Source organism: Raphanus sativus, chromosome 1 (assembly GCF_000801105.2).
Source record: "Raphanus sativus cultivar WK10039 chromosome 1, ASM80110v3, whole genome shotgun sequence".
NCBI classification, from domain to species: Eukaryota; Viridiplantae; Streptophyta; class Magnoliopsida; order Brassicales; family Brassicaceae; genus Raphanus; species Raphanus sativus.
In genome coordinates, this window is record NC_079511.1 from 10549998 (window position 1) to 10571538 (window position 21541).

At 32.9% G+C, this 21541-nt stretch overlaps 2 protein-coding genes and 1 long non-coding RNA gene across 4 annotated transcripts; 2 read left to right on the top strand and 1 right to left on the bottom strand.

Moving 5' to 3' along the window:
* Window positions 1–2683: 2683 nt before the first annotated feature.
* Window positions 2684–4036, bottom strand: LOC108858147 (uncharacterized). 2 transcript variants are annotated; one of them, XR_001950403.2, is made up of 4 exons: window positions 3826–4036; window positions 3552–3687; window positions 3346–3467; window positions 2684–3043 (listed from the first exon to the last, which is right to left on the bottom strand). It is a non-coding gene; the product is annotated as an uncharacterized LOC108858147 (long non-coding RNA). The 2 variants fall into 2 exon arrangements; XR_008942809.1 differs by having other exon boundaries at window positions 2684–3467.
* Window positions 4037–9033: 4997 nt separating this feature from the next.
* On the top strand, window positions 9034–12059 carry LOC130512421 (extensin-2-like). The gene has a single exon (XM_057010386.1). It carries the CDS (start codon window positions 9076–9078, stop codon window positions 11830–11832), a length of 2757 nt encoding a protein of 918 aa, XP_056866366.1. The 5' UTR covers window positions 9034–9075; the 3' UTR covers window positions 11833–12059.
* Window positions 12060–16868: 4809 nt separating this feature from the next.
* Window positions 16869–20039, top strand: LOC130512420 (extensin-2-like). The gene has a single exon (XM_057010383.1). The coding sequence runs from the start codon at window positions 16916–16918 to the stop codon at window positions 19799–19801; it is 2886 nt and encodes a 961-aa protein (XP_056866363.1). The 5' UTR covers window positions 16869–16915; the 3' UTR covers window positions 19802–20039.
* The last annotated feature ends 1502 nt before the right edge of the window (window positions 20040–21541 follow it).

Below are 21541 nucleotides of genomic sequence, written 5' to 3' on the forward strand. Positions count from 1 at the left end.
TGTTTAAGGCTTAACCTCATCCATAATTTGAGCTACCCATTTAGAAGTGTATAAATTTACAAACATGAAATACTATATATGTAAAATATATAAAATATAACAGTGATCCAACAATGCATGGTAATCTGATGGTAAGTTGGTACAATAAGTTCACCGTAGCAATGGAGCATATATATAAATCTTGAACACCAAACATAAATCTTGAATATACAATAAGTTCACTATTGTCATCGTATATAGAGACAATCAGAGCTGGTCTTACCACCAAACATAAATCTTGAACGTCCAGTCCAAAATTATAACTTTATTTTCTCGACTCTGGTTACAATAATTCTGTGCAGGATAATGATAGTAGTGAAATTCTTAGATTCACCCCTAGAGTGAACTTTTAGGTTTACCCAACCAATAAAATTTTGTTATTTTATATTCGATATCTTTAAAAGAAGGAAATAAAATATTATCAAGTTATATTATATTTTAGATTAAAAATAAAAAATAATATTAATTGTAAACAAAAACATGTTTAAAAAAAATATATTTTTAATACCGTTAACCAAACACTAAACCCTAAACCCTAAATCCTAAACCATAAACCCTTGGATAAACCATAAACCCTTGGTAAATCCAAAACATTTGGATAAATTCTAAATCCTAGAGTTTAGGATTTATCTAAAGATTTAGGATTTACCCAAGGGTTTAGGGTTTAGTATTTAGAGTTTAGGGTTTAGTATTTTGCTGACTGTGTTAAAAATATATATTTTTAAAAAATCTAAAGATTTAGGATTTTTTCAAGCGTTTACCATGGATTTAGGGTTTATAATTTAGAGTTTAGGGTTTATTGTTTTGTTGGCGGTATTTTAAATATAAAATAATTTTTATGACTACTATTATTTTCTATTTATTTTTATTTTAAAAATATAATAAAACTTGATAATATTTTATTTCTTTTTTAAAAGATATCGAATATGGAATAAAAAAATTATATTGGTTGGGTGAACCTAAATGTTCATTCTAGGGGTGAATCCAAGAATTTCTCGTGACGAAAACAGTATTGAGGTAAATAAAAAACAGTATAGAAACAATGATGATTGGTTGCGCTTTACTTAAAAGTTAAATTTTATTTTTATAGCATTTGTTTTCTAATCAGTTTTTAAAGTAACTAGGTAAATATCCGCGCTACGCCGCGGGATGCAATTTTTTTTCTTTGATTAATAGTACTTTTAAGAGAAATTGTATTATATAGGGTTAAAAATTATAATTCACTAAATTTTATAAATCTGAACTTTATATTTTCTTATGATATTATTTAAGTATATGAAGTATGCATCATACAATTTAAATTGTTTTAGTTTTAATTTTATTAAATAATATGAAACCTTAAAAAATTAATAATATACTCCTTATCAATATAAAAAGTAATAAAAATTATTATTTGTATTTATATAATTATATATATAATATTATTTTAATATAACTTTATATTTACATAGAGTTTTCTAAAAATTATTATCTTATTATTTTATTGATATATGACATATTTGAACAAAGCCAATTCAAAATCTATAAATTTATAAATTTATTGTATTTATTAATTAATCAGATATTATTTTATTATTTTTTCCTGTATATGTTTTATTGTTTTGGATACTGGTATTTGCTTATAATATTTTTTTAAACAACCTTTAAAAAATAAAGGAATATCAGTGACTTTTGAGTATGATTGTTTCTTCCAAGTTGTGCAACACGAATATGTAACTTTAATTGATAAAATCCTCCATTTATTTTATTTTACATTTCTATATTTATATAATAACGAACTAATGTATTTTACTTGAACTTAAACTAAATCATTCATGTAATGTTTTCCAAACGACATACTTATACTGTTTCTTTCTCCAAGTTTTTTCAATGTTTTTATTGCTTGAATATCCAATTAGATCCCCAATTAAATTGCTCTATTTAAAAAAAAAAACCTAAAACTCCTTTACTTTACCCGATTAGGATGAGTCTTTCATGGCCTATGCAAATTTTCTAAAGTGTGTTTTTTTATAACCTTTTCATAATTTATTTCTTCCATGACCTACAGTCTCTCTTATTGGCTTTTTCTTTGTAATTTTAACGGTTGAGAGATTCTGTGAATATGCTACACACAAATAAATGTTAGAAAAGGTGAATATTTAAACCAGAAATAGGATTTAACATTTGTAGTCTGTGAAGAACTTTATTAACCATGTCTTCCTTTCACTTCCTTTCCCCCAAAACACATCTTTTCGCAAATCACACCTGCTAACATTATCACCATCTTCGTCTATTTCTAATAAGCTAAATGATTATTGGCCTTTATGATATTACACACGCTATTGCCTTAACAAACCAATTAACGATGGTAAAATCCTAATAAGAACAGAACACTATTTATCAAGTATATGTGCCTTTCTACTAACTTTTCTTTTTCTATCAATATCAACTCTGCTAACTTTTCTTTTTCTATCAATATCAACTCTCTAGAAATTATACACCTGATTCAAATCCATAGTCCTACTATAACGTACTTGATAGAAAATCTCCTCCCATATAAAGTTTATATTTGTCACACAGACGCTGAACGCATGGTCTATGAGCATACTTGTGTAACACATAATGTTTCAACAACCTCAGCTCTGTAGGAGCCGATCTAGGAACATTTTAAAAAATTTCTTAAAAAATCATTTTAAAGTTTAGCAGGCCATCATTTTAAAATCTTAAGAAGTGTATCATATACTAAGTAGTTCAAGAAGCATAAGCTCAATTTCAAATGATCGTGATAGAACTACCTTTACGCTGCAACTACAAACATAAGGGGGTCTACTTTTGATAAGGGCCTTATCATAAGGTGCTCGTCCTAACAAATATGTCCTTCCGCAGAAGCAATGCGAGCCTCCTTCCCCTTCGATTGGAAAAATGGAGTGCCTTATCGCTGTCCACCGCGGCACCACCACTGCTCGGCTCGAACAACTTGATCTCAGGACTCAACATAACTGGTGTGTATCCTCGAGACTTGGCTCTACCTCACAATAGAAGAAAAACATTGATAAAAACTACTGCATCTAACACTATCAACGAAACACCAAGTTTCCAAATGAGTCTCTGTTTCTCTTTATGTCCCTATAACATCTCCGACCTTCCCTAAATTTTAGACTAAATTAGATTGATCTAAGATCCTAGTTAGGCATATGACTGCAAAGATGTTTTTGTTTAGGCTAAACCCGAATAGTGATTGTAAATCCCTATCTCGTGACTCCAACGTATGTGTTTAATTCATCCTATTTCATGTTAAAACTCAAAATCGAGGGATTTAGTTACCACCATTGCAGCAGATCATTCTTTTCTCGAAAACTTGGCTTCCTGCGCTAAAGTTGACTTGCGTTCCTCTCTGCATCGAATCTGATTTATGTGATTTTTGTAACGGATCTTTTGATCAATCTTTCCTGGAATCAAATGGTAAATGAACTCTTCGGTTAAACTGGCTTTTCCAATGAAAGAGAATAAGAGAAGAGAAAAAATTTGACTACTCGGATTCGATAGAAAGATAGACGATCTTTGAGGTTGTTCATGACAAAGCCTTCTGGAGCTGTAAACGCCATCACCATATTCATCATCTGCGGTTTCTTCCCTATCTGAGATCTCTAGCCCGACCGTCAAGCAAGTCTGACATGTATTAACAAAACATTCTGATCAACAGATACCAAAAGAGTTTCAACTACAGTCTACCTATTGATTTATATAAGCCCACATAGGAGTTGTTTGAAGCACATTAAGACATAACGCCGTTTAACCCAAACTAACCTGGTCGTCGCAATTACGGCAGGCATAAAAGAGACTTTGATTTGTCGCAGAACGTTACGGAAACATCCCTGAAAGACAAACTAAGAAGAATATGGGCTATGGCTAGACAGACTAAGAAGAATCTCGGATCAAGATTTGGATTTAACTGTCTATCACTTATCTTTCTCGCGAACTGTAACCTAGACCTATAAACGAAAGATGGTAAACGGAAAAGAAAACAAAAGAAAAAAATATGACAGTAGAGAGATGACGTGTAGAAAACGCGTAGAAACAAAATGATTTGATTGGTTCTTCAAGTTTTTTTCAGTTAATGACATGTCAATCTCATATGACTCTAAACTGCTGAGTTGTCAAACGCTGGAGAAAGGCTAACCTTATTACTGTGTCGATTTTATAAGTCCTAAACAAAACTACAACATCTACAGTTATAATATATATTTTGTTCGGTTTTATTTTTTTTTCTAATTAAAAAATATTAAAGTATTTTAAAAGTTGTAATATTTTTATACAGTAAAAACACATACATGTACAACAACAAAACGATGATGACTTTTAATCTTGGTCTAAAGATAACTTATCCAAGCATAATGTTCAAGTATTTCAACAATAATCTTAAAAAGAATATAGGATAAAACAAGATAACACTTCTCGAGTTCACACATCTTAGAATTACTTGAAACTCAGATTTATAAAGGGTCATAAGTTTTCAAAAAACTCAATGGTGACTATCTAAACTCTTTCTTTTAGATCAAACTAGGGAAATGATAAGTCTAAACCAACCTTCTTTTATTTTCTGATAACAGAAAGAACAAAATCAAAAAATTACTTGAAGCAAACAAAAAAATAAATACAAATAAGAAACACATACGAGTTGCGAATCGTGTAGAAGAGCAAACATTTTTGATATTTTAAATCTTAATTCTACGTAAACGAGTGTGATTGCTCTTATCAGTGTCGGAAACTTGAGAGAGAAAACCTTAATCTCGTAGCCGGATTCTCTTTCGAGAGAGACAATGATTCATAAAAAATCTAGGTTAGTTAGGGTTATTTTGTCTTTTATCCATTAATGATTTAGGTATTTATGAAAATGTCATTCTATTGAAGGTAAAGTTGAATAGTGATAATACAAAAAGTGTAAAAGTAAAATTTTTCCAACTGAATTTGAATTATATATATTTAGTAAGATATTCTTGAATATGAATATATTCATAAAGTTTGAGGAAGATCTTCCTTAATTCGATATCAAAATTGTACATTCAAATTTACATTTGGGATTTACACAGGTAGCAAAATTTACATTCAAATTTACATTCGGTAATATATCATAAACATAAATAAAGGTCTTTCTAAAGTTTTTTTAGGAAAAATAGTTTTCTAAAAGAAATTTTCAAAACAAAAATTCCAAGAAAACTGTTTTTGAAAAGAAAAAATAGTTTTTAATGAAATTTTAGTATCTTTTATTTTACAAATTTAATAAATAATTAAATAAAATTGTGAAAATATATATTTGTATTTTAACCATTAATAAAAGTTAGCTTTGGAACTTTTGTCCTTAACGGCTATTACAGAGACAAGAACTTTAAAACATTACTAGATTCTGACCCGCCCTTTAAAGGGCGGGTATATTTTTGTTTTAATTTAATTCTCATATCTATTTTTTCTTTGTGATTATATATATAATTTTTTTATAATCATATTTATGTATAAATCTTAACCAAAGTATATTTTATTAAATAATAACAATTTAAAAATTGATCCGGTATATTGCAGTCGAACCCGCCAACCCGCGGATTTCAATTTTTTTTCGTCTAAAACTAAAACCCGCGGGTTGAAAATTGAAAATTGAAATCCGCGGGTTTAGTTAACCCATTGAGAAATATATTTTGACCCGTCCTTAAAAGGACGGATATATTTTTTTGTTTTAAATTTAATTTTTGATATTTCTTTTTTCTTTCTGGTTATATTTGTATTTTTTGTAATCATATTTGTGTATAAATTTTAATCAAAATATATTTTATTAAATAATAACAATTTAAAAATTGATCTGGTATACGCACAGTTAAGGCTGGGTTTCAGGTCGAACTCGCCCCGTTGACCCACCAACCCGCGGATTTTCAGTTTTTCTTTGGTTAAAAAATATGACCCGCACAATTCGCAAACAGATAATTTTGTATTCGCACCTGCTTCACTTTAGTTATTATTAAAATATATTTATAATAAAAAATTCATACATGATTTAAATTCTAAATTATTATTTTAAAATTTCTGTATTTTTTAATTTTTTTTTAATTTTATTTTTTTTAATAATTTGCGGATCGACAGGTAACCACGATCCGAAATCCACCAATCCACACTTATTTAATATATAATAATTCTGCCAATGTTCATTTTTTCAATGTAAGAAAACATTGAGAAATATAAAAGTTCAGAAATTATAAATACCCGTTGAGAATATAACTGTTTTTTATAGTGTTGATGAAAAAAATTTCAGAAATTTTTTCAAACACAAATACCTGTTGAGAAATATAATTGTTTTTTCCTAGGTTTCTTTGGAACTGAGTTAAATCACCAAGAAACATAACTGTTTTTGAAAATTTGTAGCATGAATAATTTCTGAGAGAATTGAATGTTCATCAAAACTCAATAATAATAAACATATGACGTGGTTAGTAACAATATTAAAGTAGGTACAATTATAAAAAATAAATAGAAGTTAGTTATTATTAATAGAATAAATAAATAATTAAACATAACATATATCAATATTTAGAAGGTGATTATAATTATTTAGATACAGTTATAAAATAATTAGGTGGACACAACTTATTAATATCAACCCATTAGAACCTTAGTCAAAAGAAAAAGTAGACACAATAACTAAACCGCTTACAAAAAATGTATTATATCTGTATATGTTGTTATCAGTTGTTAATATAAATATGATCATCATTTATTCATTTTGTTTTGTTATTAATATAACTGTAATAAAATTGAATTTGGAAAAATGGGCTCCTAAAAATTTGGGATTACAGTGAATGTTACGTGTATATATGTATAGTAAAAGGTCGTTATTTTTATATAATTAGTTTTATATTGATATATGAGTCCAATGTAATATTGATTATGTAGTAACATTTTTTGGACCAAACTAATATCAATAGGACATATTTCAATTTTAATATTATTGATAGATATTTGTGTTTTTCTTTGTAATCATATTTTGTAAAATGTTTTTTAAAATCATTAGTAAGAAGCTTTGATTCATTCTATCAAAACAACAATATGATCTATTGATATAGATGTGGTCTAATTATTTTAATACAATTATTAAAATCTCTTATTAATTATTTAAGAAAATATTATACAACGAAAAATATAAATATGACTAAAAACACAAATATAAAAATTAAATTTCAAAAAAATGTAAAATAAATAATATATCCATTTTTAAAAAACATGTCAGAATCTAGTAATTATATTAAATTTGTCATGTTGCATAACTAAACACATATTATTGGTGAACTATATATTGATAACAAATGGTTACGTTAGAGTAATAGTCAATAAATATATGAAAAACAAAGTGTATACATGACAGTAAACATATGCTTAATTATTAATAGGACAGTTATATTAGGGTTATGTGCGGGGGGCCACTAAACACATTATACGTCCACGTTCAAAAAAATTTATCATATAGAAGCAAACGGTTACGTAAATTTGATATATACATTTTACTTTATCTCTGAATAAAAGAAATAAAATTGGACTCAACATATATCAATTGGTCATACATGAGAATTAATAGAATAGATTTAGGAGATTTGACAATTTCATAACTATCAAAATTTCAACTTTCTGTACTAAATAAAAAATCAAATCGCATAACTTAAAAACATAGAGATTTAAATTTAAATGATCCAAAATTATAATTTATAAAAATAATTTTTTTTTTATATCTCCAAATAATGTTTTATGTTACATGGAAACGAAAAGGATAAGCGGAAGCGGAATCGCATGGAAATATAGAAGCAAATCTTTAAAAAAAATTAAGGAAACATGTACGTGTTAGAAGTGTATATTCATATATATATATATATATATATATATATACAAATATATAATATAGAATTACAAAATTTATGACTCTAGTTATATGATTAAAATTTAAAATAAAGCATTTATTTATTTATAATAATTTGAAATGAATTCACGTTAAAATTGTGAAATCCACACAATATTTGAATATATATATATGATAAATATCTAATAAAAACCTCAATGCATAAAGATAATTTATAGTACACTTTAATATTTGTATATTTATATTTTTTATTTAGTTACTATTAAGCTGTAGATTTTATACAAAAACAAGATTTTTAAATTTTATTTGTTTATGATATTGTATTTTTAAAATGGAAGCGTGAATCCAAAAAATATTCGTAAGCTTCCAATGTGTTTTTAGATAAGATATATTAGAAGCGTTTTGCGAAATTCTGCAAGATTCCGAATTCAATTCTGATTCCAAAACGTGAAACAGACGTCCGATAAAACTTCCATTCAACATAAGTTTTACCAAATACTGTCCTAATCATATAAAGTATAGTTCATCTAAACATTTAATATTACCACCAAATGGGCCCAACAATATGTAATATGATGAATTTATGACATTATCGAAATTTTGCCGCAAGAGCATTATATAGACAACGTTAGTATCAATCAACCAGCAAAGTTTTTTGTTTTGTTTTGAAACTACAACCAACAAAGTTACCGAACAAACATTAGTTACTTTTACTCTTTTAGTATCAATCATAGAGAACAAATGGGAAAAAAGAAATACGAGCATCGTACATCTTAAACTGGTTCCAACTTTGCAAAGTTCAACTAGTTTCTCCAACCAAAATCAATAAGGAAGAAAAGATCAACAAAGAAGAATAAGAAACAAATTAATTGGGTCGTTGACAAAATGATTGAACAATGATATGCATCTTTCTTCACGAACTTGAAAGAATAAAAATAACAAGCTGTTCGTTGACATTTGATGCACGTTCTTGCACGTTTCACGAAAGTTTGACGCAGACATGCTTCCACAATTACTGAGATAGTGAGATGCAAGCCAAACAAAAAGAAAAAATGTTAAAACCCCAGAGGCTATATAAAGGCATACACACAAGTAATATAGAACCATAAAAAAAAATAAAACAAAAACCAAAGCAGTGAAGTGTTGGAGAAGCAATCAAACTACGAATGACATCTTCTCCCGAGATGAGGCGTTCAGCCCATCTCGTTTATGCTCTTGGTTTCGTTATCATGGCAACAATGGTTGCTGCTTCTTATGAACCCTACACTTATAGCTCTCCACCACCACCAATGTACAATTCTCCTGCACCGAAAGTTGACTACAAATCTCCACCACCTCCTTACGTATACAGCTCTCCACCTCCACCATACTATTCGCCATCTCCTAAAGTGGATTATAAATCTCCACCACCTCCTTACGTCTACAGTTCTCCACCACCACCGCCATACTATTCACCTTCTCCAAAGGTGGATTACAAGTCTCCACCACCTCCTTACGTCTATAGTTCGCCACCACCACCATATTACTCACCTTCTCCAAAAGTGGACTACAAATCTCCACCACCTCCTTACGTCTACAGCTCCCCACCACCACCTCCATACGTGTACAGTTCTCCACCCTCACCACCATACTACTCACCTTCTCCTAAGGTAGACTACAAGTCTCCACCACCTCCTTACGTCTATAGCTCTCCACCACCACCCCCTTACGTTTACAACTCACCACCACCACCCCCATACTACTCACCCTCTCCTAAAACTGATTACAAATCTCCTCCACCACCTTATGTCTACACTTCTCCACCACCACCACCATACTATTCACCTTCTCCAAAACCAGCATACAAATCTCCACCACCTCCATACATTTACAACTCTCCACCACAACCATACTACTCACCTTCTCCTAAGGTTGATTACAAATCTCCACCACCTCCTTACGTCTACAGCTCTCCACCACCACCATATTACTCACCTTCGCCTAAGCCAATATACAAATCTCCACCTCCACCATATGTTTACAGCTCCCCACCACCACCATACTACTCGCCTTCACCCAAACCCACATACAAATCTCCACCTCCACCATACGTTTACAGCTCTCCACCACCACCTTATTACTCTCCTTCACCCAAACCATCATACAAATCTCCACCACCTCCATACATTTACAGCTCTCCACCACCACCATACTATTCTCCTTCTCCTAAACCTGCATACAAATCTCCACCACCACCATATGTCTACAGCTCTCCACCACCACCATACTATTCTCCTTCTCCTATACCCGCATACAAATCTCCACCACCACCATATGTCTACAGCTCTCCACCACCACCATACTACTCGCCTTCACCCAAGCCCGTATACAAGTCTCCACCACCTCCATACGTTTACAGCTCTCCACCACCGCCATACTATTCTCCTTCTCCTAAACCCGCATACAAATCTCCACCACCACCATATGTCTACAGCTCTCCACCACCACCATACTATTCTCCTTCTCCTAAACCCGCATACAAATCTCCACCACCACCATATGTCTACAACTCTCCACCACCACCATACTACTCGCCTTCACCCAAGCCCGTATACAAGTCTCCACCACCGCCATACGTCTACAGCTCCCCACCCCCACCTTATTATTCTCCATCACCTAAACCTGTATACAAAACTCCACCACCTCCGTATGTCTACAGCTCTCCGCCCCCACCATACTACTCTCCTTCTCCTAAGCCCGCATACAAATCTCCTCCACCACCATATGTCTACAGTTCTCCTCCACCACCATACTATTCTCCTACTCCCAAGCCCGCATACAAATCACCACCACCACCATATGTGTACAGTTCTCCCCCACCACCATATTATTCTCCTTCCCCCAAGCCCGCGTACAAATCTCCACCACCACCATATGTCTACAGCTCCCCACCTCCACCTTATTACTCTCCTTCACCGAAACCTGCATACAAATCTCCACCACCACCATATGTTTACAACTCTCCACCACCACCATACTATTCACCATCACCTAAGGTGGTATACAAATCGCCACCACACCCACATGTTTGTGTTTGTCCACCTCCTCCTCCATGTTACTCTCCTTCTCCAAAGATTGAGTACAAATCTCCTCCAACACCATATCTTTACCATTCTCCACCTCCCCCACCTTATTACTCGCCTTCACCCAAACATGCATACAAATCTCCTCCACCACCATACGTTTACAGCTCTCCACCACCACCATACTACTCGCCTACTCCTAAGCATGCATACAAATCTCCTCCACCACCATACGTTTACAGCTCCCCACCACCACCTTACTACTCTCCTTCCCCTAAGCCCACATACAAATCTCCTCCACCACCATATGTCTATAGCTCTCCACCCCCACCACCGTATTACTCCCCTTCTCCAAAGGTTGAATACAAATCTCCTCCACCACCATATGTTTACAGCTCTCCACCTCCACCACCGTATTACTCTCCTTCTCCAAAGGTGGAGTACAAATCTCCTCCACCACCGTATGTCTACAGCTCTCCTCCCCCACCACCATATTACTCTCCTTCTCCAAAGGTGGAGTACAAATCTCCTCCACCACCATATGTCTACAGCTCTCCACCCCCACCACCATATTACTCTCCTTCTCCAAAGGTCGAGTACAAATCTCCTCCACCACCATATGTCTACAGCTCTCCACCTCCACCACCATATTACTCTCCTTCTCCAAAGATTGAGTACAAATCTCCTCCACCACCTTATGTCTACAGTTCACCACCTCCACCAGCGGTTTACTCTCCATCACCAAAGGTTGACTACAAATCGCCACCACCACCATATGTCTACACATCTCCACCACCACCAACATACTCTCCATCTCCAAAGGCCGAATACAAATCTCCTCCCCCACCTTCGTATTATTAAACTCGTTCTATGTAACTCATAAATAAGATACCAAGTCTCATCTGATGTTCTATCTTTTTATTTTTTGTGTGTCTAGTCCTTTTTAATTTCCAAGGTTCGAATGAATTCTTTGGCTATTGAAATTTGATTTAAATTCATGTTTCCATTGTCTTTTCTATGGGCTACATGTTTGCCTTTAATCCATATGTAAGTTTGTTGCAGTTCTATACATTATGTTCTTGACCTTATTGTTTGGGATATTTATGTTATCTTCTGCCAGTTTTATTACACTATCCAGATTGTCTATATAAATTTCCCTCATAAATAAAGCTACTCAGCTAATTTAAAATTTATCATAGTTATGATGTGGTTGCTATTATTTTCAATCAAATGAAAAGAACGGACCACCAATTTATGTTTCCTCTTGAAAACTAGTCTTTGATCCGCACATCCGTGCAATGTTTATTCTTCATAATATATGTTTTCAATTTTAATGATTTACATAAACACAATTGGGGGATTTTCAAAACTTGGATAAAGTTGAGCCAAAAGTGTATGTTCTTGTTATAGATTCATACTTTATTCTGTTTTGACATATTTGTGTGTTGTTCTACGGTTTAAGGTCCATTTATAAACTATGAATCTTTTTCTTTTATTTTGCTCTAATTTTATTCATTTTAATTTGTAAAATAAACATTTATTAGAGTTTTATGAAATTAAACTATTAATATTTGGATCTAATGTTGAATATAAAGTTCAAATTTTTATATTAGATAGCGGTTTTTAGCACTATTGTCCGCCGTGCTGGTATTTATGTTAACTACGATAAATATGTTAAGTCAAACACAACAATTTAATGTTTGCACTTAACTTCTTTAGTTAACTTTTTTCTGGCAACACACTTCTTTAGTTAAATTTCTGATACTGTATATTGTGTTGCTGGTCATATTATTATTTTTGTTTTGGATGTATGTTGTTTTAATTATGTAACCATAGAAAAAATATTTTTGATCTATTTTAAATATAGATTTAGTTATATAAGTTAAAATATCGACTAACATGTTTTATCGTAGGATAAAAATGTTAATCAATATATTAATAAGTTTCATGTTAAACTTTAAATCACGTACACATATATTCAAAATTAATAATTTCAACATTTACATTAGCCTTGCGCATTTAGTTCTTGGTTCATTTTTGATTCAGTTTTTCGGTTTGGTTCATGTAACAAAGTTAGAAAACGACTTTATCCTAAGTAATACCGGATCCCATTCGATTTCGGTTTTTGGTTAATTTGGTTTAAAAATTAATAAAGCTACTCTGATAAATTCAAAATTTATCATAGTTATGATGTGGTTTCTATTATTTTCAATTAAATGAAAAGAACGGACCCCCAATTTCTGTTTCCTCTTTTAATCGAAAACTACACTCATATTATCTAAATGGAGACATTTACATATAATGCATGAACTTACTAATTTAAGCGAAAATAAATTCTAACTCAACCGTCATAAATAATTACGCCACAACGTTATAAACCTTAATTTTCCTAGACTATGTTTTGTCTTATGCACCTTTATTATCTGAGACTGAGAGATTTATGAAGAGATAATTTCGAATAAAGGATTTGGAGGAGAAGATAGGGATTTGGAGAGGAGAATTGGTCGATTATATCAGGGATGTTTTCTACCAAAAAAATTAGTAGTGATGTTTAATTGTTTATACATGTGGTAATAAGGTTTTAACTATCGATTAAACATATGTTTGGAATAGTTTGGTCAATGAAAATAATTTACTTATACTTACTAGTGTCTATTGAAGAGCTTTTTTCTTGAATTTAAAACTTAGAGAATATTTTTTGCAAATTTCCTCGTATGGCATAAACATATGTTAATTAAAAACATTTTAGCGGTTGACTAACCGCGTCGTTAAATTGGCTTTATCAATGAAATTTGATATTTATTCGTGTTTGGATGAAAGTATGGTCGTATCAAGTGACAGTTAAACGTCTAATGCATTTGAAGAAAAAATATATGGCTTTAAGGATCTGGGTATGAGATAAAGTCGGTTATATTAGAGATTTATATCAGGTTGTTTGAATGTGTTTATGAGAATTTAGTGGTATATTAACCACATGTTTAAAATTACATGACAAAAAGTAGTTATTTGTTTGCGTTTAAATGATAATTGATGTCCGAACTATAAATATTTTAAGAGAAATAGCCTTAGATAAATATTTTTTCTTAACACTGGATAATTATATTATTACAAACTATGAAAAATTACATACGATTCTACATTCTACTTACCTTATGAAACCAACTAGGTCGATCCGGTTCTGTGCCCACAACACTTGGGTGGCTGTAGATGCGTCATAAGAACTGGAACAGATCCCCTGAAAATTGAACACTAGTCCTTCTAACCAGTTTCATAATGCTTCCAGTGTAAGAGTTATCTATTTGAATATTTTTTTCCTTTCCTAATATATCAGGAATCTTATAGACATAATCCAAATTTTAATGATTGATAATTAGTTTTGAATTGTCTGGTGGTTCTGTCTCAGCTTCATAAATCCTGGCAAGTAATCTCAAAGTTGTGCAAAATTCATTGCTATTTAACCACAAAACAAAATAAAACAAAAATACTTTATAAAACGATGATGACTTTTAATCATGGTCTAAAAATAACTTATCCAAGCATAATGTTCAAGCATTTCAACAATAATCTTACAAAGAATAGAGGATAATACAAAATAACACTTCTCAAGTTCGCACATCTTAGAATTACTTGAAACTCAGATTTATAAAAGGTTATAAGTTTTCCGAAAAAAACTCAATGCTGACTATCTAAACTCTTTCTTTTAGAACGAACCAGGGAAATGATAAGTCTAAACCAACCTTCTTTTAATTTCTGATAACAGAAAGAACAAAATCAAAAAATTACTTGAAGCAAAAAAAAAACATAAATAAGAAACATACGAGTTGCGAATCGTGTAGAGGAGCAGACATTTTTGAGCTTTTGAATCTTAATTCTCCGTCAACGAGTGTGATTGCTCTTATCGCTGTCGGCTACATGAGAGAGAAAACCTTAATCTCGTAGCCGGATTCTCTTTCGAGAGAGACAATGATTCATAAAAAAATCTAGGTTAGATAGGGTCATTTTTGTCTTTTATCCATTAATAATTTAGGTATTTATGATAATATCATTCTATTGAAGGTAAAATTGAATAGTGATACTACAAAAAGTGTAAAAGTAAAACTTTCCCAACTGAATTTGAATTATATATATTTAGTAAGATATTCTTGAATATGAACATATTCATAAAGTTTGAGGAAGATCTTCCTTAACTTGATATCAAAAGTGTACATTCAAATTTACATACGGAAATATATCATTAACATAAATAAAGGTCTTTCTAAAGTTTTTTTTAAGGAAAAATAGTTTTTCTAAAAGAAATTTTCAAAAAAACAAATTCCAGGAAAACTGTTTTTGACAAGAAAAAATAGATTTTTATTGAAAATTTTAGTATCATTATTTTTATACATTTAATAAATAATTAAATAAGTTGTGAAAATATATATTTGTATTTTAACCATTAATAAAGGTTAGCTTTGGGACTTTTGTCCTTAACGACTATTAAAGAACTTTAAAACATTATTTAGGAGATTTGACCATATCATTAACTATCAAAATTCAATTTTTGTACTTAATAAAAAATCGCATAACTTAAAAACATAGAGATTTAGATTTAAATGATCCAAAATTCCAATTTATAAAAAAAAGAATTTTTTAAAAAAAATCTCCAAATAATGTTTTATGTTACATGGAACAAAAAAAAGGATAAGCGGAAGCAGAATCGCATGGAAATGTAAAAGCAAATCTTTAAAAAACAATTAGGAGACATTTACGTGTTGGAAGTGTATACTCATATATATATTATATATATTATATATCACACATATATTAATATAAAATTTACAAAATTTATGACTCTAATTATATGATTGAAATTTAAAATAAAGCATTTATTTATTTATAATAAATTTAAATGATTTCACTCTAATTATTTTTTTAATATTTCATAAATAATTGACACCATATTTTTGAATATATATATTATATATATATATATGATAAATATCTAAAAAAAACCTCAATGCATAAAGATAATTTATAGTACACTTTATTATTTGTATATTTATTTATTTTTATTTAGTTACTATTAAGTTTTAGATTTTATACAAAAATAAGATTTTTAAATTTTATTTATTTATAATATTGTATTTTTTAAATGGAAACGTGATTCGGAAAAGAAATCGTAAGTTTCCAATGTGTTTTTAATAAAATATTTTAGAAGCGTTTTGCAAATTAGATTCTGCAAGATTCCGAATCCGATGTGAAACAGACGTCCGATAAAGGTTCCATTCAACCTAAGTTTTACCAAATACTGTCCAAATCATATAAAGTATAGTCATCTAAACATTTAATATTACCACCAAATGGGCCCAACATTATGTAATATAATGAATTTATGACATTATCGAAATCTTGCCGCAAGAACATTATATAGACAACGTTAGTATCAATCAACCAGCAAAGTTTTTTTGTTGTTTTGAAACTACAACCAACAAAGTTACCGAACAAACATTAGTTACTTTTACTCTTTTAGTATCAATCATAGAGAACAAATGGGAAAAAAGAAATACGAGCATCGTACATCTTAAACTGGTTCCAACTTTGCAAAGTTCAACTAGTTTCTCCAACCAAAATCAATAAGGAAGAAAAGATCAACAAAGAAGAATAAGAAACAAATTAATTGGGTCGTTGACAAAATGATTGAACAATGATATGCATCTTTCTTCACGAACCTGAAAGAATAAAAATAACAAGCTGTTCGTTGACATTTGATGCACGTTCTTGCACGTTTCACGAAAGATTGACGCAGACATGCTTCCACAATTACTGAGATGCAAGCCAAACAAATAGAAAAAATTGTAAAACCCCAGAGGCTATATAAAGGCATACACACAAGTAATATAGAACCATAAAAAAAATAAAACAAAAACCAAAGCAGTGAAGTGTTGGAGAAGCAATCAAACTACGAATGACATCTTCTCCCGAGATGAGGCGTTCAGCCCATCTCGTTTATGCTCTTGGTTTCGTTATCATGGCAACAATGGTTGCTGCTTCTTATGAGCCCTACACTTATAGCTCTCCACCACCACCAATGTACAAATCTCCACCACCTCCTTACGTATACAGCTCTCCACCTCCACCATACTATTCGCCATCTCCTAAAGTGGATTATAAATCTCCACCACCTCCTTACGTCTACAGTTCTCCACCACCACCCCCATACTACTCACCTTCTCCAAAGGTGGATTACAAATCTCCACCACCTCCTTACGTCTATAGTTCGCCACCACCACCATCTTACTCACCTTCTCCAAAAGTGGACTACAAATCTCCACCACCTCCTTACGTCTACAGCTTCCCACCACCACATCCATACGTGTACAGTTCTCCACCCCCACCACCATACTACTCACCTTCTCCTAAGGTAGACTACAAGTCTCCACCACTTCCTTATGTCTATAGCTCTCCACCACCACCCCTTTACGTTTACAACTCACCACCACCACCCCCATACTACTCACCCTCTCCTAAAATTGATTACAAATCTCCTCCACCACCTTATGTCTACACTTCTCCACCACCACCACCATACTATTCACCTTCTCCAAAACCAGCACACAAATCTCCACCACCTCCATACATTTACAACTCTCCACCACCACCATACTACTCACCTTCTCCTAAGGTTGATTACAAATCTCCACCACCTCCTTACGTCTACAGCTCTCCACCACCACCATATTACTCACCTTCGCCTAAGCCAATATACAAATCTCCACCTCCACCATATGTTTACAGCTCCCCACCACCACCATACTACTCGCCTTCACCCAAACCCACATACAAATCTCCACCTCCACCATACGTTTACAGCTCTCCACCACCACCTTATTACTCTCCTTCACCCAAACCATCATACAAATCTCCACCACCTCCATACATTTACAGCTCTCCACCACCACCATACTATTCCCCTTCTCCTAAACCCGCATACAAATCTCCACCACCACCATATGTCTACAGCTCTCCACCACCACCATACTATTCTCCTTCTCCTATACCCGCATACAAATCTCCACCACCACCATATGTCTACAGCTCTCCACCACCACCATACTACTCGCCTTCACCCAAGCCCGTATACAAGTCTCCACCACCTCCATACGTTTACAGCTCTCCACCACCACCATACTATTCTCCTTCTCCTAACCCCGCATACAAATCTCCACCACCACCATATGTCTACAGCTCTCCACCACCACCATACTATTCTCCTTCTCCTAAACCCGCATACAAATCTCCACCACCACCATATGTCTACAACTCTCCACCACCACCATACTACTCGCCTTCACCCAAGCCCGTATACAAGTCTCCACCACCGCCATACATCTACAGCTCCCCACCCCCACCTTATTATTCTCCATCACCTAAACCTGTATACAAAACTCCACCACCTCCGTATGTCTACAGCTCTCCGCCCCCACCATACTACTCTCCTTCTCCTAAGCCCGCATACAAATCTCCTCCACCACCATATGTCTACAGTTCTCCTCCACCGCCATACTATTTTCCTACTCCCAAGCCCGCATACAAATCACCACCACCACCATATGTGTACAGTTCTCCCCCACCACCATACTATTCTCCTTCCCCCAAGCCCTCGTACAAATCTCCACCACCACCATATGTCTACAGCTCCCCACCTCCACCTTATTACTCTCCTTCACCAAAACCTGCATACAAATCTCCACCACCACCATATGTTTACAACTCTCCACCACCACCATACTATTCACCATCACCTAAGGTGGTATACAAATCGCCACCACACCCACATGTTTGTGTTTGTCCACCTCCTCCTCCATGTTACTCTCCTTCTCCAAAGATTGAGTACAAATCTCCTCCAACACCATATGTTTACCATTCTCCACCTCCCCCACCTTATTACTCACCTTCACCTAAACATGCATACAAATCTCCTCCACCACCATACGTTTACAGCTCTCCACCACCACCATACTACTCGCCTACTCCTAAGCATGCATACAAATCTCCTCCACCACCATACGTTTACAGCTCCCCACCACCACCTTACTACTCTCCTTCCCCTAAGCCCACATACAAATCTCCTCCACCACCATATGTCTATAGCTCTCCACCCCCACCACCGTATTACTCCCCTTCTCCAAAGGTTGAATACAAATCTCCTCCACCACCCTATGTTTACAGCTCTCCACCTCCACCACTGTATTACTCTCCTTCTCCAAAGGTGGAGTACAAATCTCCTCCACCACCGTATGTTTACAGCTCTCCTCCCCCACCACCATATTACTCTCCATCCCCAAAGGTCGAGTACAAATCTCCACCACCACCGTATGTCTACAGCTCTCCACCCCCACCACCATATTACTCTCCTTCTCCAAAGGTCGAGTACAAATCTCCTCCACCACAGTATGTCTACAGCTCTCCACCCCCACCACCATATTACTCTCCTTCTCCAAAGGTCGAGTACAAATCTCCTCCTCCACCATATGTCTACAGCTCTCCACCTCCACCACCATATTACTCCCCTTCTCCAAAGGTTGAGTACAAATCTCCTCCACCACCATATGTCTACAGCTCTCCACCTCCACCACCATATTACTCTCCTTCTCCAAAGATTGAGTACAAATCTCCTCCACCACCTTATGTCTACAGTTCACCACCTCCACCAGCGGTTTACTCTCCATCACCAAAGGTTGACTACAAATCGCCACCACCACCATATGTCTACACATCTCCACCACCACCAACATACTCTCCATCTCCAAACGCCGAATACAAATCTCCTCCTCCACCTTCGTATTATTAAGCTCGTTCTATGTAACTCATAAGTAAGATACCAAGTCTCATCTGATGTTCTATCTTTTTATTTTTTGTGTGTCTAGTCCTTTTTAATTTCCAAGGTTCGAATGAATTCTTTGGCTATTGAAATTTGATTTAAATTCATGTTTCCATTGTCTTTTTTATGGGCTGTAGGTTGCCTTTAATCCATATGTAAGTTTGTTGCAGTTCTATACATTATGTTCTTGACCTTATTGTTTGGGATATTTATGTTATCTTCTGCCAGTTTTATTACACTATCCAGATTGTCTATATAAATTTCCCTCATAAATAAAGCTACTCAGCTAATTTAAAATTTATCATAGTTATGATGTGGTTTCTATTATTTTCAATCAAATGAAAAGAACGGACCACCAATTTATGTTTCCTCTTTTAATTGAAAACTAGTCTTTGATCCGCACATCCGTGCAATGTTTATTTTTCATAATATATGTTTTCACTTTTAATGATTTACATAAACACAATTGGGGAATTTTCAAAACTTGGATAAAGTTGAGCCAAAAGTGTATGTTCTTGTTATAGATTCATACTTTATTCTGTTTTGACATATTTGTGTGTTGTTCTACGGTTTAAGGTCCATTTATAAACTATGAAATTTTTTTCTTTTATTTTGCTTTAATTTTATTCATTTTAATTTGTAAAATAAACATTTATTAGAGCTTTAAGTATATTTATGGGTTTTATGAAATTAAACTATTAATATTTGGATCTAATGTTGAATATAAAGTTCGAATTTTTATATTAGATAGCGGTTTTTAGCACTATCGTCCGCCGTGCTGGTATTTATGTTAACTAAGATAAATATGTTAAGTCAAACACAACAATTTAATGTTTGCACTTAACTTCTCTAGTTAACTTTTTTTTGGCAACACACTTCTTTAGTTAAATTTCTGATACTGTATATTGTGTTGCTGGTCATATTATTATTTTTGTTTTGGATGTATGTTGTTTTAATTATGTAACCATAGAAAAAATATTTTTGATCTATTTTAAATATAGCTTTAGTTATATAAGTTAAAAAATCGACTAACATGTTTTATCGTAGGATAAAAATGTTAATCAATATATTAATAAGTTTCATGTCAAACTTTAAATCACGTACACATATATTCAAAATTAATAATTTCAACATTTACATTATCCTTGCGCATTTAGTTCTTGGTTCATTTTTGATTCAGTTTTTTGGTTTGGTTCATGTAACAAATTTAGAAAACGACTTTATCCTAAGTAATATCGGATCCCATTCGATTTCGGTTTTTGGTTAATTTGGTTTAAAAATTAATAAAGCTACTCTGATAAATTCACAATTTATCATAGTTATGAACTTATGATGTGGTTTCTATTATTTTCAATTAAATGAAAAGAACGGACCCCCAATTTCTGTTTCCTCTTTTAATCGAAAACTACACTCATATTATCTAAATGGAGACATTTACAAATAATGCATGAACTTACTAATTTAAGCCAAAATAAATTCTAACTCAACCGTCATAAATAATTACGCCACAACGTTATAAACCTTAATTTTCCTAGACTATGTTTTGTCTTATGCACCTTTATTATCTGAGACTGAGAGATTTATGAAGAGATAATTTCGAATAAAGGATTTGGAGGAGAAGATAGGGATTTGGAGAGGAGAATTGGTCGATTATATCAGGGATGTTTTCTACCAAAAAAAATTAGTAGTGATGTTTAATTGTTTATATAC

Excerpts from the sequence above, each read along its gene's own strand:
- LOC130512421 (XM_057010386.1), top strand. The coding sequence starts at position 9,076 with ATGACATCTTCTCCCGAGATGAGGCGTTCAGCCCATCTCGTTTATGCT.
- LOC130512420 (XM_057010383.1), top strand. The coding sequence starts at position 16,916 with ATGACATCTTCTCCCGAGATGAGGCGTTCAGCCCATCTCGTTTATGCT.